This window comes from Ctenocephalides felis, unplaced genomic scaffold, assembly GCF_003426905.1.
Source record: "Ctenocephalides felis isolate EL2017-DRISC unplaced genomic scaffold, ASM342690v1 CF-g0.4_SCAFFOLD_00232, whole genome shotgun sequence".
In the NCBI taxonomy this organism is placed as follows: domain Eukaryota; kingdom Metazoa; phylum Arthropoda; class Insecta; order Siphonaptera; family Pulicidae; genus Ctenocephalides; species Ctenocephalides felis.
The window spans coordinates 1-18226 of record NW_020536386.1 but is presented as its reverse complement, the minus strand read 5'-3'; the positions used below and the strand labels follow the sequence as shown (position 1 = coordinate 18226).

The 18226-nt window shown below is 27.6% G+C and overlaps 3 protein-coding genes and 1 long non-coding RNA gene across 4 annotated transcripts; 1 reads left to right on the top strand and 3 right to left on the bottom strand.

Annotated features, from left to right (window-relative positions):
• Positions 1-1214: 1214 nt before the first annotated feature.
• Positions 1215-15470, bottom strand: LOC113391239. Its single transcript, XM_026627190.1, has 5 exons — positions 15349-15470; positions 14651-15192; positions 2123-2317; positions 1647-1765; positions 1215-1554 (listed from the first exon to the last, which is right to left on the bottom strand). The coding sequence occupies exons 2-5, from the start codon at positions 14708-14710 to the stop codon at positions 1215-1217; spliced, it is 714 nt and encodes a 237-aa protein (XP_026482975.1). The 5' UTR covers positions 14711-15192; positions 15349-15470.
• LOC113391250 lies at positions 4237-4996 on the top strand. The gene is made up of 4 exons (XR_003368312.1): positions 4237-4415; positions 4479-4619; positions 4699-4839; positions 4922-4996. It is a non-coding gene; the product is annotated as an uncharacterized LOC113391250 (long non-coding RNA).
• A 674-nt stretch (positions 15471-16144) lies between the features above and the next one.
• Positions 16145-16950, bottom strand: LOC113391268. The gene is made up of 4 exons (XM_026627216.1): positions 16824-16950; positions 16675-16750; positions 16397-16609; positions 16145-16327 (listed from the first exon to the last, which is right to left on the bottom strand). The coding sequence occupies exons 1-4, from the start codon at positions 16827-16829 to the stop codon at positions 16185-16187; spliced, it is 438 nt and encodes a 145-aa protein (XP_026483001.1). The 5' UTR covers positions 16830-16950; the 3' UTR covers positions 16145-16184.
• A 197-nt stretch (positions 16951-17147) lies between these two features.
• On the bottom strand, positions 17148-18222 carry LOC113391257 (succinate--CoA ligase [GDP-forming] subunit beta, mitochondrial-like; the record flags this gene model as incomplete). The annotated part of the gene is given in 3 exon segments (XM_026627207.1): positions 17148-17773; positions 17776-18000; positions 18003-18222. Coding segments are annotated over 3 exon segments (1071 nt in total), but the record flags the coding sequence as incomplete, so codon positions are not given.
• Between the last annotated feature and the right edge of the window lie 4 nt (positions 18223-18226).

The window sequence follows — 18226 nt, the reverse complement described above, 5'->3', positions numbered from 1 at the left end:
TTTTATCGATTCGTCAATTTTTTATTGAGTTGTATATTAAATATATAAATAGAGTGTTTAAGTTACGTAAGTTATGGAAGACTTTGATGTATATATAAACTAATTATTGCTTATTTAAATTCCAAACGTGTAACGAAACATTTTACGATTGACATTTCGACAGTTTAAAGTAAAGGACATTGTGCAATATGGAGATTGGTAGCACTGTCGCCAACTATCAGCCAGGAAAAAAAAAATGGCGGGAAAAGGTTACACTTTGAAATTAACATTGTCAATAACGAAATTATAAATCTTCTATTCAAATCTATCTACAAATCAAAATCAAATCAATGTTGCATTTTTTCAATAAATGTATTATTTCATTTGTATATATAAAAATATGTCATTTTTAAAAACTTCATAAAAATTACACTTGATATAAACGTCTTGTATAAAAATTTAATACTTATACTTCTAACTTATAAACTAAATACATTCTTAAACTTAAGTATTTATAATTTATTCGCACATATACTTTACAAATGGTTATATGATCAATAATTTATTTTTTATTCCATAGTAAGTACTTTGCCATCAAAAGACTAAATAGATTGAGACAAAGAAAAAAAACTTACGCTTTCACATTATCATCAGGCTGCGCACTTATTGTTTTCATTATCATTAAGTACTTAAGGCCTTATATTTTATAAGTAACACTTATTGAGTACTTTTTAATATTTGTACCTTATTTCTTAATACTAAATTTCATTTAAGTGAAGTTCAGTCCCTAAAAATCAATCAGTTTGTCTTCGAAGTCAGATCTAATTATGTACATGGACAAATAAGAGATTTTGATGTAAAATAATATTATAAAAGTAAATCAGATATTTTTGTCTTGATATGTAAGTAGATGTACTGTCTTTTTATCAGCTTATTTCCCAGTCAGTGAAATTTTTTACCGCTAAGCCAATCAATATATAATTAGTTTTTATTTAATCGAGACCATGAGATTCTTCATTAAACCAATGTGAAATTCATGATCCTGAGATTCAAGGATAGAAATGCAAATTCTGGAGTATCACGAATGAATCAATGTTTGTATACAAATCAGAAACAAAAAAAGTAGTTTGCTCTTTAGTAACAAAGTAGTAAGTAAAATAATACATATTTTTCCCTAAAATATAAAATATATTTCTAAAATCCTCCGGCAGTAAACTTGGCAGATTTATCCATGGCTAAACTTTATCTATAGTATCTACATCAGAAAATCGTCTCGCTGACACTTCTGTCCTGGTCCTTCCTGATCCAGGTTTATACGAAACTGGCGGCACTTTAGCCAAGCTTTTCAGTTTTCCCGATAATTGGCACACACAAAACAATCCTGCTCCCACAACGAGTCCACTAACCAATGCTGCGCCCGCCGAATAAACCAGCAGCAACCTCACTGAATCTATCAGTACATCTAAACATCCCCTCTGGTACACCGAGGCACAAGAAGATCCAAACGGTGTAGAAATATGCTCTCCACCAGGCGCAGCGGAGCAGCAGGACCAGGAAACTCCTCGTCCGGATCTTCTGTAATCGGCAGGTCCATCTAAGCCAGCAGCGTCGTTCGTTTTGGACGCTGCTTTCCCAAATTTATCGTGACGGACGTCGCCTAATTGGGCCTGGTTAAAGATATTTCTATATGTTCCGTGGAGCGGTCGCCGACGGTGTGGCGGAAGGCTAAGGAGACTCCACAGGTAGCAAACAGGGCACCGGCCAGGAAGATCAGCATCCATGTCAACTGGGGAAATATCACTACATTTTAACAAGCCATATTCTCCAGAAATGATAATCCAGATGCGCCAAGCGTGATTTTCATTATTAGTGCGTGATGAGAATAAAGTACATGATAACATCTAAGTCACTACACCAGATTTAATTTGAGAAGCCATGCGGATGTTTTTGTGATGGTTTAGATGACAATGAAAAACTACGATTATACTAAATACGATCTAAAATTACGGAAACTAGACTATATATTTCCTAAAAGCAACGAACAGAATAGTGCGTTGTATAGACCAGGAGTTTGTCCTGGTATGTTCAACTCAGTTTCGCTATAAGTTAATTATTCTCATACCATGCAGCTATTAAAACTCACCATATTCAATTTGCTAATTTTCCTTTTGCTGGTGGCTCCCCATCCGTACCAGGCGAAGAAAATTGCGGCGACTCCGCAACAGCAAAGTGCGGCCATCGGCGACCATGCCGAGGAATGTAGAACCAGGCCATGGGACAAGGAGTAGACGTCTAGGAGAAGGTAACCTGCACATAGGGTTATGCCGACTCCCAGAAGCTAAATAAAGAACAAAAGTATATAAATAAAGATGTACTGCTTTTCTTCTCTGTCAGATATATTGATACATGAATGAAGATATCATTTCGTATTTATTTTTAGCAACACAAAGATAATATTGTGGGCTTATTAATGGTTTTTGGATGTAGCCAGATGTTACAGTGCTATGAAACAGATCTCTCTCTATATATTTTAGTTAGAGTATATCTTGTTGCATTTTAATGTTTAATTTTAGGCCGCACTTTCACAATCGGGAACGAATCGGAAATTATAGTAAATAAAATATGTTTAAGCAGATAAATTCAATGTATAAATGCTAAATGTGAAACTAATAACGCAAAACTTGTGCAAAAATAATATATATTCAAATAATTAAATAAATAAATAAATATATATATATATATATATATATATATATATATATATATATATATATATTACTAGGCCATGTGTCATTTATCTTCTCAAAGTAATAAGAAACCTGCCAGCATGTTTAAACAATGATGAACTTTCCGAGAAATATTTTAGTCAGATAGCAATTATGTGTCATATATGATGTGATATCGGAATCCTGAATTATTTTCACACACAAATAAGAAACTTGATACCTTATTTAGACTAAAATTAAGTCACATTTATTGATTGTTATTAAAAGACAAGATAGTCTTCTTATCTCCACAGTGAGTTGTAGGAGAAATGAATGCTTGAGCAAGACGGATACCCACTTTGAAAAATTAAATTTTAAAACTAAATATTTTTAATTAAATACTGTATATATGATTAGTGAAAATTCAAATAACTAACATTATATGAAGGCAATTTGATTTAGTATATTTTAATTGATTATATTAGAATGATCGCGTAATTTATAAATTAGACTTGTTATATATTTAATTAAATAACCGAGTAATCTAATAAAACACAATCAATTTAAAATTATTGATATAAACCCGTATTATCAGCCCACATCGTTTAATTTTTATTTCAAGTTCATTAATATATTTATTTAATTAATTAAATTTTATAATATATATATATATATATATATATATATATATATATTTATAACGATTATCATTGTAAAATCTGGTTATTACCCAGTAAACCACAAACGTAACATAAAGTTAAAGTAACGTAGCACAGAAGAAACGTTGTTATGTATTTTATGGTTACGTTAATAAAACGTAAATGTTACGTTTAATTGTAACCTTTAAACGTTAATGCATGGTTTTCTTCATAACGTAACCGTTCAGTTACAGTGTTTTGTAAGTTTAACATACAAAATGGACGGTGTGGTACAGCTGTTTCACAAAACTGTCAAAAAGATAGGTTACGTGTTCTACTCTTTTATGTATGCGAGACTCTATGCACGAAAATACAATTGAAAGTTATTCGTGACTCTATATATTTTACTTTTCTGTCTATGACTAATGGCTCTAATGGACGCTTCATATTGAAGATCTTTTGACAAGCAAATTATTTCATTCTTTGAAGCATTTATTTAATCATTATTTATATGATTAATATTTTATATGATTAATGTAGAACGTATTAGTTATGCAGTGTGCAGTTAAAATGTTTAAAATGGAATCGATCAAGGTAAGTATAAATATAAAACATGTGTAAATTATTTTAATTTATATATTATTATAATAATGATTTTTTTTTTCAGTATATAGTTGGACCTTAATGGAAATTCTATTCGCGTATTTTGTTATTTGTAGATGTTTTCATCAAATGTATGTTTATCAAATAATAATTAAATTCTACAAAAAAATCATAACCTCAATGATTATTGCAATGTTGAGTCAAAAGGTTAGTAAAAATGAGATATACAAATACAAATTTAATATTTGTAGCCCCTTCAGTAACAATAATATAGTTCGGCTAAACAGGAATAAAACTAATACAATGGTTTTCAATTGAAGAAATATAATGACTCAGAACATAATAAAGATATTTGCTCAAATAAAGAATATGAATGCAAAGTTAGAATATAAAATAATAATCCACCATCATCACGAAAAAATGATTTGAAGAAGAATAAAATTTTTTACAGCATTAAATGATGACACTCGTGTCATGTGTCATGGAATTGGTATACCCCATTATGATAGTTAGAGATGATTAGATGATTTAGTATTAATTTTTTATGATTTAGTTTTAGCAAAAATATGATTTAAAAGTCGGTGGATGAAATTTGGCTGAACTGACAAGAAACAATTAAGACAATATTTGAGCAATACGTTCATAAAGGAATTAGCTGCACTTTGTTCTTAATAAATAATGAAAGTAAATAGAGGTAATTAGAAGTATTGTTACAATTTATAATAATAATCACAATATTTCCAAATCATAACCTTCTATTGTTTTTACTTCAGCAAAAATATATTTAAAAATTCAGAGACTAAAATCTTCTTTATTGTCTAAAGTGTAATTCGATGAAGAATTAATATGTTTTTGGTATTGTTGAAAGGACTGCCTAGCTGTCAATAACTTGAAAATAATGAATATTTTTAGAGGTAATGTTACAAAAAATTTAAATCAATATTATCAATAAACAATTTGTAGAAATTGTTTCTAACCTGTTTGGTTCTGTTTTAGATACATTTACAAACAGAAAGCAGTGAAATGGTTTCAATTTGATAAACAAAGGTTGCCAAGAATTTTACACAAGACTTATTTTCAATGGTTAAAATTTTATAATCAAAATAAAACATTTAATTCCATCCTGTTAAATAGAAATTTGTTAGAATTGTTATTTTTTGTTTTAGATTAATCAAATTTTTAAAATCCAAATTTATATTCTGTAGTTTTGTAATTTTAAGTATATTTTAAGTTTATGTAAATTTTGTAAATTCTTAATTATAATATGAAATAAAATTAATATAAAAAATGGTTTCTATATTTACAGGAAATTTTATTAAATTTTTAAGTTACATCAAAGACACCTACACGTTAATTTAGTAATTTAGAAACCTAACAAAAACGAAACCGTTACGTTTTCGCGCAATTTGGAAACGTTACATAAACGAAACCGTTATGTTTTCGCGTAACTAAACAGGCCGTTACGTTTTTGAGGCGGAAATAGATACGTCTGTGTGTCTCTTAGGTTACGTAACCGTTATGTTTTACGTATAATCTGTTACGTTCTATTAACGTTTTCATTACGTTTTGTGGTTTACTGGGTAGTATGCACAATCAAAATTTATCACTGGGGCACAAAGATGATACATAAAAATTAAATAATATATTTAACACAAAATTCCAACCATTTTAGTAAAATTAATATTTAAAGTTTACGTAAGGCAATTGCTGGAACTTCCCGTACCTCAACGAAATATTCGAGGAATATTAAATATTTTCAAATAGATTATTATAAATACGGTAAAATTGTCTAATGTTTTGGAAATTTTAAATTTTGAAATTTAAAAAAAAATCTAAAAGCCATCACAAGCAGAAAGTGTATTGAATCATTCAAATCGGATGCTTAGTTCTCTCAAAAACTATCATTTTTGCACATTTACTTCGAAATGAATGGACCTGCATTCGACAAAAAATAATCAGCACATAATAGAAATCAAATGTTTCAAAACGTGAAGATATGCAAAAATTTTCAATTACGATTTTTGGACGATTACAATAACTCAAACTTAATACCAGAAATATAAATTACTATATATGGAATGCAGTGTAAATATTATTATAAGTTGGAATAATACACTGCATATGTATGTGTGTATGAAAAATATTTTATTACAATGTTGCTGTTATTAAGTCTACAATATTGTTTTTACATGTATAAGATTCAAATATTTTATTATCGCTGGAATATTTCTCTTCAAAAATAATTATAATAATGATAACGATAAGAATAATAATAATTCTTAAGTTTTCTGTTATTACTTTGACCAACACTGCAAAAACATGACTCATCGGAAAAATATTTAATTTTACTATAATTATAGCGCTTTAGCCGACATTAATTTCATCATCTGTTTATACCACATTTATTGCAGAAGAGTATGTATAACTATGTTAACATATGAAGAATATAAAAATAATTATTGTAAGAAGTTAATATTATTCTAATAAATATATAATTAAAAATGTACTTTTATATTATCTCAGCATTGCAAAACTTTAAGATATAACATACTAAAATTACAAATTAAGGGGCGTCCATTAACCACGAGAGGGGTGTTTGACAAAAAATCATAAAACATCACGTGGGGGAGGGGGTGGAGTAAGATATAACGTGTGTTTATTTTCCACCTGAATTTTTTTCAAAAAATCCAAACATTTTCAGAAAAAAATAAAAAAAATTACAATTTTTTCTCGTAACTAAAAATACACGTGCTGTTTGGTAGGCGAGGGGTATAATTTTGAATATCACTATGTATCATCATGGAGGAGTGGAGATCCAAAAACTCTTAAAAAATCAATCACGTGATTAAGGGACGCCCCCTTAGTAGTGCGTGTAATGGTGTGTCCTGGAGAGCTCATTGAAATCAATAATACCCATGTGCAAGCAATATAATCAAGATATGTACAAAGACTGTTGAAATAGTTTACAGATGAAAATTTTATTTTTAATTTTTTATTAAATCTTTATTTTTTAATTTTATTAGAAAACCATCAATTTTATTATTTATTATTATAATAATAATAAAATTGTAATAATCGTTATAATGATATAAGACATTTTGAAGCATAATCAGATTGCAATTATAGAACAAAAAGGTCATTTCATTGAATATCTCCATTCATGTACTAAAAGAGCAGAATTTTGTTCATTAACGAAAAGGGGGTTTAAAAAGATAAATTAAAAAGATTCAGCAAATTTTCTGAGGCCACTATTCTTATCTTTATGTAAAATAAAAAGATTTTTGGTATTGAAAGTATGGTTCAAATTAATAATATGTTTCGAAAACATAGTCTTACATTGATTTGGATTTTTTGAATCCCTAAATAGACTGATTCATTCTCCTGTAAATATATTGAAAATACGCTCAACAGGAGTTATAGACTTCAAGGAAATGAAAAGGGAGTTAAAAGTATTGTCAAAATTAGAAACTAACAAGAAAACCTTCATTTAAAAGCATTTTTTTTGAGAAAAAGTGAGAAACTATCTAAATATGGCAAAGAAAAAACTCCTTTGTATTTATTTAAAAAAGGTGGATCTGAATTAGGCAAAAGAGAACTTTTTGAAACATTAACATTGATATATTTGTCAGACAGAGGAATGTTAAAAAAACTTATTTTTTAGAAAATTTAACCTGTTTATAATTACATTGTTAATTAAATGTAATGGGTTAGAATTAACAAAGAACTGAAAGTCTCAACGTCGAATAAAAAATCTAAATCCTATATATATTATATATATATATATATATATATATATATATATATATATATATATATATCTCATTTATCTGACATGTGACAAAGTGTCTAACAGATTTATTATCTTTAACAAATATTTGCGGAGAGTTTTAAACGGATTTTCGAAGTAGGTGTGTATTTTAGTACATATATTATTTACTTTGTTCAATTGCTCTATTTAGTGTTACTTCCAAGACAATTAGTTTATAAACAAAGTCATGTAAGTTTAGTAATTGGAATGACATATTTTGAGAAAGTAATTGACATTACCAATATTTTTAGAACTAATTCTTCAAATCTTTGACTCTTGTTGCTGAATGATGACATACCGCGTCGAAACGTATAAATTAATAGGTTATTATTTATTGTTATTTTATTTCGACGATTAGCTGCAAATTAACATTCTAAAATATATATTTATTAAATATTAACTTGTAAATTTATGATAAAATTAACACATTAATTTAGCTTGGTATTATTTAGCAATTTTGATTCATTGATGAAACTGCGTTCTATATTTATATCGATCCAAACATTGTATATATATATATATATATATATATATATATATATATAAGAGGGGTTGATATTGCAGACAGCATCCCCTATTTTAAGCAAATATTACTCATCCATGTGTATATGTATATATCCATGTACAATGTATATATAATATATACATTAGTACAATTAATGCACATTTTGTATTAGTATCTATATTTATCTTATTTCAATATTTGTCACTGGTTTTTCTTAAATGCCTTAGAAATTGGTGAGTGATGAGACTATCTTAAGTTGGTCTCTATAATATCTGTAATATTTCCCAACTTTGTGTATCTTTTATTTCTACAAATTAAATAGTTTGGTAAATTTCTAAGTTAGAATTGGATTAAAAACGTTTAAAGTAGGCCAGTAGAGGCGGTGTTACTACAATCTATTTTCAGTCTACTTCAACCGATATAAATGTCTACTTTTGCAGTATTTATAACTATTTATATACCCATACGAATGAGATATCTGATACAGATACATCATTTATATATATATATATATATATATATATATATATAATGGATTTATAAAAGTCCCATTTTATAATTTTCAACTCCTTGTCATGGTTCAAAGAATTGACCAGAAGAATTAATATTAGTATCTGAACTTGTGAGTAAATTGCACTATTATGGTATAAATATTAAAACAATTATATTTATTATTTATGGATGAAATTTTATTAAGATTATCAATTATTATCAATTCGAGTTTCTTTATTCAAATTTCTATATTTTATGTTTTTCTATCTTCATCATCTTATCAAAGGATTGAGAAAATAAAATATATTTGTTTAAAGAAAATATTATTATCTTAAAATCTTACGTCAAACAAGTAGAAAGATAAGAGAACAATATTATATACATGGTTATATGTAAAGATAAAAACATTTGAATATTTTAATATGAATATATATATATATATATATATATATATATGTGTGAGTATGTTTGTATGTGTGTATGTTTATAACCTTGTTCAGCTTCCGTGTTGAAACAATGAAATTAAATTCAATAAATCATACAAATGTATAATAATGAACTAGAAATATAAAATTAAATTGTTTACTCATACATTAAATTATTTTATGGCAATTTACTTATTATGCCGATCTATATACACACACCATATGATTTGGTAATTGGTGTATGATTTCGTACTTTTCCTAAACGGTTATTCGGCTTTTGATAATTCTTTTTAGAGTTTGTCAAAGGAATTTGTAAAGATTTGATGAAAGATAAAACTATAGTGATGTTGTAGGAATAAATGAAAAGAAAAACACTTATCATTGCTTGACATTGAAAACATTTGCTAGAACTGTCATCTGCTAGAAATGTCAACTCACTTGAAATTTGAATTTAGCTGAAATTATGAACCTAGATAATGTTAGAATATAATATATAAGAAAAGTGTAATGTCTACATTATTATTGCTGAAAAGCAGCTGAGATGTGCCAGAAATTAAAATAGTATAAGATACAGTCAACAGTATATGTTGGCAGATGAAATTATATAGTAATTCAATTTAATAAATAACGCAATAAGTCCAAAAATGCATATACATTTATTTTGAACTTATGCATGTCGCATTTTGGTTTACTTTACTAAATTATTTAACAACACAAAAATATTTCTACTTATTAAAAAAATGAATTAGAATTTTGTTTCATGTGTCAAAAATTAATTTGTTTGGCATTGGATATGGAATATTTAGGAAGTTGATATTGGATTGAAGAGTGGGATTTTACAAATTAATTCACCTAAAATTTGAACATAAACAATAATGTTTATTAAAGTATTAGTAAGAAAAATGTACTTTGGAAATCATAATTGCCAAAAGCAATTAATATATCGTACTAGATTATGAAAATTTTAGACTAAATTATTGAGACAATTATGTTGTGTGGTAAAATCAATTATGATATTGTTCTACTATCTTATTTTTTTCTGAATTTCTTATACAGCTTACGATTATACCATAAATGAATCAAAAAGGCAGGACATCAAATAGGATATTAAAAAGTATAGGATATGATATTACAAATTTTGAAACTTTTGAATTGTAGACGTGGGTACAGGACAACGTCTGTCGGGTCATCTAGTATATATACATAAATCTTTTTTTGATGTGTCTGCCACATGTGTTGCAATTTTTTCCGAGAATGTTTTCAGGTTTTAATATGCATATATATGTACATACAAGTATACATAGACATACATATATATACACTCAAAATGCGTTGCAGTAGTAATAAAAGATGTACATAAAACAGTTAAATAAACTGTTCCTTAAAAGTTATGAAAATAAACTTATATATATATATATATATATATATATATATACATATATAAACTTTGACACGTTTACATTTTACAAATAGAATGGTGAAGAAAAAATTCTGTAAATATTCTTCAAAAGAATGGTACCGATAGACAGACCTATAGATGTTTTTCTACATTTATTTAAATTGTTTTGATTTCAAATATAATTTTGCAATTTGATTATATTATAACTCGTTGTGTAAATATAATAAAACAATAAATCAGATTTACTACAACTATTCAAATTTGAATACAACAAATACCAAATTCTAATTATGTGTGTTCCCAAGATAATTAATTTAATTTATTACAGAACTAATATTTTATCCAATTATGTATTTTATTTTTACTATTATTCTTATCTGTTATACAAGAGATATTTCTATGCAACTTTGACGCAAAATAGTGACGACATCAAAATCAGCTTCCGCCGGATACTCCAGATTATTTTTTTTATTATTGTACTGTGCCCTTTTTTAAATAAGAACACATGGATTACATTCTAAGAAAAAGACTAAATAAAAAGAACGCATAAAAGGAGCTCCTTGAGGATGCAAAAAAATTAAAAAACTAGTGGGTTGCATTGCATCATGCCTTAAGGCAAATTGCTCGAACCGTAATTAAAAATCTTAGTACGGAACCCAAAAAAATTTACACAAAATTTGTACACATATCTCTGTAAAATATCTGATAATTTGATGTACATATGTACAATACACATTTTTGACCGCAAAATTACATTTTTTTAACTTATTTTTATTGAGAGTCCATAACCGCTGGACCTGCCTTCCCAAAAATTTAATCAGTTCTTCATCCTGCCAATACAAGTAAAATCTTTTTTGAATTATTAAAATCGGGCGTTCCCTTAAAAACTGAGTTACCGCTCTTGGCACTTTTTGCCCCGTATCTTAGAAGCGGCTAGACCTGCTTTCGCCAAAAACTAATCAGCACGTCTTCTTATCAATATGAATCGAATGATTTTTGAATTATTCAAATCGGTTGATCGGTATTCCCGAAATCGTTGACAAAAATTTGTATCCGCACGCATACACACACGATAATATCCATTTTGCCAAAATGTTCAGAAACCTCTGAAACGTAAAGATATATAAAAATTTTCAGTTTCGATTTTTTTGCGATTACTATAACTTACCCTATGGGAAGTTAAAAAACAAATTTGTATGCAAATTAACTTTAAAGTTGTATATAACTTCATTTTATCCTTTCATATTTTATAAAAATGTATATTATGATTTTTGAATACATACTTCAAATAGGTACGTTAATCATTCTTAAGTTATATAAATTGTTATTGATTTTTTAAATAAAAGTATAATAATTATATTTATTATAAATTTATTAGTTGTTCCAAAATAGGAGCCTCACCATAAATTTCAATTGCCATTATAAGTATACCAAGTTGCTAAAAAGAGTTATAATAATGTACAACATTGCAGATTATTTAATTTAGTACGATGTTGTAAAAAAAATTATTAATATGAAATTTAAAAACTTTGAAGAAATGCATAAACGTATTGGAATCCAATTTACTACAATGTAAGGATGTCACCATCATAAGACAAGAGAAGAAGTTGTCTGGTATGAAATACGTTTTTAAAGTATACCAAAATGCTGTAGGTGATTATGAGATAATTTAATTTTGTACGAATTTCCAAAATATTTTATAAATATTAGACGAACGGTTTAAAAGTTACAAAGGATACAACAAATAAATGCACGGTCGATTAACGATTCAAATCTCTTAGTCCAGTCATTTAAGCTTAAATTAGGTAAGAAATCTCGGAATTCGAGATACCCAGCTGTAAGTCTGTAAATACTTGTATATTGACAATCTAAAGTTGTCTCAAAACTTACATATGGTACTGACACCTTACCATATGTAGGTACAAGTATTTACAGACTTACATCTGGGTATCTCGAATTCCGAGGTGAACTTACTATAATGACTGGACTATCTGCACTGAATATGTATAAATTATAATTTTTAAGATCATATTTAATTATTAAATAATGTCGATGGGCTCGACCGTAGGTAAGCAGTTAAGAGCGTCGGGACTTGCTTTAGAGGTCCCGGGTTCGATACCCACTTCGAGCAGCCTGTTGTCAGGCAGCAGTGACAACGATTTTCACTTGGAAATATAGATAGCAATATGTTTCCAAGTGAAAATAGCCCTTGTCGGGCATTGCTGCACCAATAAAAAGTCATCCCTATTAGATTAATTCTAATAACAAAAATCATCAAATATGGATGGATTAACCATTGGGTTACCATCTAAAAATACGAAGTAAGGAGAAGTTTCAGCCCAACAGCTTATAGGACGTAAGGTTCTGATTACTGTTCAAAAAAAAAAAAAATAAAATAAAAAAAAATATTGTCGATGATTTTATTATAAGTACTAATACATCATGTTAATATATAGTGAAATTTTCTTAAGGTTTCTACAACATCAAGTCCCATTGACATCAATACAACTACATATACAATACCCGTTAAGTCTGAATTCATATACATACAATAATTTATACACCTGATTGCATGACACAAAGTTGGTATTGAAATGCAAAAGACAATACCACACCTGTACAGGTTATTGAGATCCAAAAATAAAACAATAGGCTCATTAAGAACATTCTTTGAAGAAAACATTAGCTAGGTTTAGTTTAGTTTCTTATTGGAATAATATATTCAATGGAAAATATACATTTTAATAGAATATTGGGCACGTTATAATATTTTAGATTACTTTTTCATGTAACAATATTTTAAATATTGTTACATAAAAATTAAATACCTTAAATAAAACACTAGGCTTCACTCATTGCAGTGAACTCTAGATAGTTATTTTTTTTTTCTTTTTCTTTTATTATTATTATTCTTATTCTTATTAATATTTTTTTTCTTTTTCTTTTATTATTCTTATTCTTATTCTTATTATTATTTTTTTTCTATTTCTTTTATTATTCTTATTCTTATTATTTTTTTTTTTTTTCTTTTTCTTTTATTATTCTTATTCTTATTCTTTTTTTTTCTTTCGATTCCCCTCCTTTGTGTCACAATAGCTTATAAGATTAAATTGTATCTTGATTGCAATTAATAAATAAATAAAAAAAATCGAAATTAAACAGACACATAGACACTCTTAAGACTTACGTTCTAGCATTTATTTATTATTTATCTTGTAACTTTTAAACGGTTCGCCTAAAGTAAATAAAATATTTGGGAAGTTTGTGCAAAATTAAATTATCTATAATATTGTTTAATATTAAAAGACCATATATCAATTCCGTGTACTTTAAAATCGCAAATGAAACCAGGTAACTACTCTTAGGTTTATGCATTTTGCTTATTATTTGTCTTGTAACTTTTAAACGGGTTGTCTAAAATAAACAAAATGTTTGGCAAATTTGTGCAAAATTAAATTATCTATATTAATGTTTAATATTAAAATACCATATATCAACTCCGTGTACTTTAAAATCGCAATTAAAACCAGTCAACTATTATTATTTATTATTTATCTTGTAACTTTTAAACGGTTCGCCTAAAGTAAATCAAATATTTGGGAAATTTGTGCAAAATTAAATTATCTATAATATCGTAAACTCTACAGCAACTCAGTATACCTTAAAATAACAATAAAAAAGGGTTAATAAAAATAAATCTAAGCAATTTTATTTTATCGATGATTCGGCAAATTATATATCTTTGTTTTATAATTAATTATATAAATTTGTTTGTAATTACCATAAAATGTTGGTTTATCAATAATAATTATCAATTATTAATATTATATCAAATATAAATGACCTTTGGTAAGTTTATTTCCGCTTTTACCGGAACTTTAGAACAAATAAGTTGGTAATTAATACATATTTACTTTTTTAAATTAGCTATATTCACACTGAAATTTTCGTATGTCATATCAAGTTTCGTGGATTTGTTATTTTCTCACTTTATATCAATTTTATCTGTATAATCTACGTGCTGAATTTACATATAATATTTCAAATCTATATTATTTAAACAATTGCGATAAAGAACAAAGGAATTTCTACTCACCGCCAAGACCACGATGTATGAAAACAATAAATATCTTCTACACCTCAAAGAAATCCCCATTTCTTACGAAAATTTACGAACTGCATAAATAATACACAAAAACAATTTTAATTCAAACCATTTTGTAAAAAAACACTTTTTTGGGTACAAATCAAACGTGTTGGTAAAACAATGAATTTAATAAAACTATTTTACATCCATCACAAAAACACGTGAAAGTCCATTACATTTTGTCCACAAAGTTTTTCAACCATCCACCATTTTCGAAAATCTTTCACGTACACTAAATCATGTCGTAGTGTATTAAACTATTAATTAATTATATCCAATCCATTGTAAAATCGTTGATTATTAATGTTTTTTAATATAGTTTTATCTTTTATTAATATTTTTTCGTGAAAGTTACACAATGTTGTGTTCGCGTACATGCAGATGTAAAGTTTGTTCCAAACTGCTTTCAAAGCACGCACTGTTGTAAATGCATGCATGGGGTACACGTTTGACATAGGCGTAGGTAGATTTAGGAGAATATTCATTTTTAACTAGAAAAAATAAAATAAAAAAAAATTAATAGTGGTAATATGTAAACGTTTGGTTAGAAAAGTATTTATTTTTAGATTATTTATTTAAACAATATTTTATGATTTCACACACTAATTATCAACAGTCAAAAGTTAGCCATGATAAAGTAAATGTACCATCTAAATCAATTTTATTAAAAGCCAGTTTTCAATCGCATTTGTAAAGCGTTTAGGGTACTTTATGGTTTAAAAAAGTTCATTATTTACTTTTACACAAATTTGCCTGACACCCAATTCATATCAAATCAATCTTTTATAAACTATAAATATTTTACGCACGCCTATGCTTTCACATGTACACAAAAGATTCACGAACACAATGGCGTCTAGAGTTGTATTGAGTAAAACCTTACAAGAGAACAGGTAACAGCTTAGTAATTCTCTTGCTGAAATGTTAAATTATTATATTATTTCTAGGTACGATTCAATGAATTATGTGCAAAAAATATGTAAAAAAAACTTATGAGCGCTGTAATTTTATTTACAGGCCTTCACCTGTATGTTATTGAACCATTTTTTTAAATAAAAAAATTAATGGTCTCTCATACACACGGCCATTTTGTAATAAATATGTTATGAATAATAATTTATAATAAATTTACAATGTAATTATACTACAATATATCATTGACCTTACTTAAGCAAGAGTTTTCAAAAAAAATTCAATCTGGTTCGAACAGCCAGTTTTATTAAATAAGTATAAATTATGAACATAATACCATTATTAATACGAATCCTAGTTACACCGGTACTAGTTTAATTAATACTTAGTCAAACAATAAATAAAAATATACTTAATAATACTGAGATTTTTACAAATCATTTGGTCAATCAGAAACTAAAATTAAGACTTTTCACAGCAAATTTGAAACAAATAAATATGTCAATACTTAAATAATCTTAATCTTACAATTTTGTAAACCAGAGAGCTTAAATATTATAATATTTTTGGTTTACTGGTATGCTTGTATTCGTTTTATCACGTACGAATATGTCAGGTATATAGAAGTCAAAAAAGCACCACCGGTCAATATTATGGAAAATATAGCCATTGAAATTCCCACTAAAAATAATATGGCTATCGATAGTATTGTACCTAAAATCAGAAAATCAGTATCACATTTATGTATTATATAAATATAACAAAATGAGTCTAAAGGTTCACCTTCAATTAGCAAAAATCCAGTGAATGTCATAAAGACTGAAGTGACTGCAAATACTGAAAATAATATAATGGGAATACCACAAGCGATTAGGCACATGAATATGCATATTGAAGCCAGAGGGTGCTCTAAAAGCCAGTGCATAAGACGTTCACAACGACTGTAAAATCCATATTCGTCTAAATAAAAATTTATGCGTTCAGTAACATCTTTACCTAAGCAGAAAAAATTAATTGAATAAGTAGAATAATGTTTAATAACTCAAACATTATTTCTTTACCTATTTGTACCCCCAATTGTATTAATTTTCCGTACGGATCCAATTGTTGTGGTGGCGGGTATCTATAGTTTGTATTCTAAAAATATAACAAATTTTAATTTTTTTTATATATATGTAAGTACTTTTAAATATAATGTACATTTACTTACGACCATTCTATTTCGTGACCTATTCGAACAAGTTTTTTTTGAAAATGTCACAAAAGAACAATATTTTGGTTGTCAATAAATTTGAGTGGCAGTGCCCTCTAAACGCTAAAAGCTATACTGTTATATATTCAAGATTCAAACCTTTCCACTAATAACACGTTTTAAGACTAATGTTTAGACTGTGTTCTTTTCAATAATTATTATTTATAAATAAACTTCTGTATGTTCATGTAACAAATTTATATATTTCTATTCCTAAAATATTATACAACAACCTCAGACTTATATATGCAATATCAAAATATTCTTAACACTAAATAGTATCTATTTGCTCTTTGCCACAGCTGCAATAGCCTGAGCGGCAGCATCATCTAAATCAACTGCAGATATTATTGGAAGACCTGAATTTTTAATTATGTCTTTAGCCGCTTCTACATTTGTACCCTCAAGTCTCACAACTAATGGCATGTTCAATTCTATCTTTTTTAAAGCGTTAACAATGCCATTAGCTATTGTTACACAATTAACAATACCACCAAAAACATTAACCAGGATGGCCTCAACTTTTGTGTCAGACATTAAAATTTTAAATGCGTTTACAACTTGATTTTCATTCACACCACCGCCTACATCTAAAAAGTTGGCAGGCTCCCCTCCGTTTAATTTAATTATATCCATAGTAGCCATAGCCAAACCTGCTCCATTAACCAAACAACCAATATTACCATCCATTCCAATATAGTTCAAATTATACTTGGCAGCCTCTACTTCTCTAGGGTCATCTTCTGAATCATCACCCATTTGGAAAATTTCTTTCTGTCTAAACTCAGCATTATCATCAAAGTTTATTTTGGCATCAACTGTTATAACTTTACCGTCTGTAGTCTCTGCTAAAGGATTTACTTCAAGTTGTACTGCATCTATCTGTTTAAACATGTTCCAAAGCTTTAAATTTCTTGCTGTGCTTTAGTTTTCAAGTCTCCTTTGAAGTTAAGGAACTCAGCAACCTCTAATGCTATTTCAGGTTTTAAACCTTCAATTATGTCAATTGGATATGTTTTAACTAAATCTGGAGTCTTTTCGGCAACAGCTTCAATATCCATACCTCCTTCAGGAGAAGCTATGATAACAGGACCATTATGAGCTCTGTCCATGATGATACATAAATATGTTTCCCGACAATGTCAACGCTTTGTGCAACCATAACTTTTTGTACAAGTATACCTTCAGCTTTTGTTTGTTTTGTAATAAGTCTGTGACCCATCATATTTTTAGCAATTGGCAATATTTCTTTAGGGTCCTTTGTTATATGAACACCACCTTTAAAGCCATTATCAAAATGGCCTTTGCCTCTACCTCCTGCTAAAACTTGGGCCTTGATAACATATTCGGGGACTTTGAAA

Coding starts and splice junctions, on each gene's coding strand:
- LOC113391268 (XM_026627216.1), bottom strand. Junction 16,610..16,674: donor ACAATTGGGGGTACAAATAG/GTAAAGAAATAA, acceptor TTTTCTGCTTAG/GTAAAGATGTTACTGAACGC. Junction 16,328..16,396: donor TGGATTTTTGCTAATTGAAG/GTGAACCTTTAG, acceptor TTCTGATTTTAG/GTACAATACTATCGATAGCC.
- LOC113391239 (XM_026627190.1), bottom strand. CDS start 14,710: ATGGGGATTTCTTTGAGGTGTAGAAGATATTTATTGTTTTCATACATC. Junction 1,766..2,122: donor AAATTAGCAAATTGAATATG/GTGAGTTTTAAT, acceptor ATATTTCCCCAG/TTGACATGGATGCTGATCTT. Junction 1,555..1,646: donor ATAGAAATATCTTTAACCAG/GCCCAATTAGGC, acceptor TGCCGATTACAG/AAGATCCGGACGAGGAGTTT.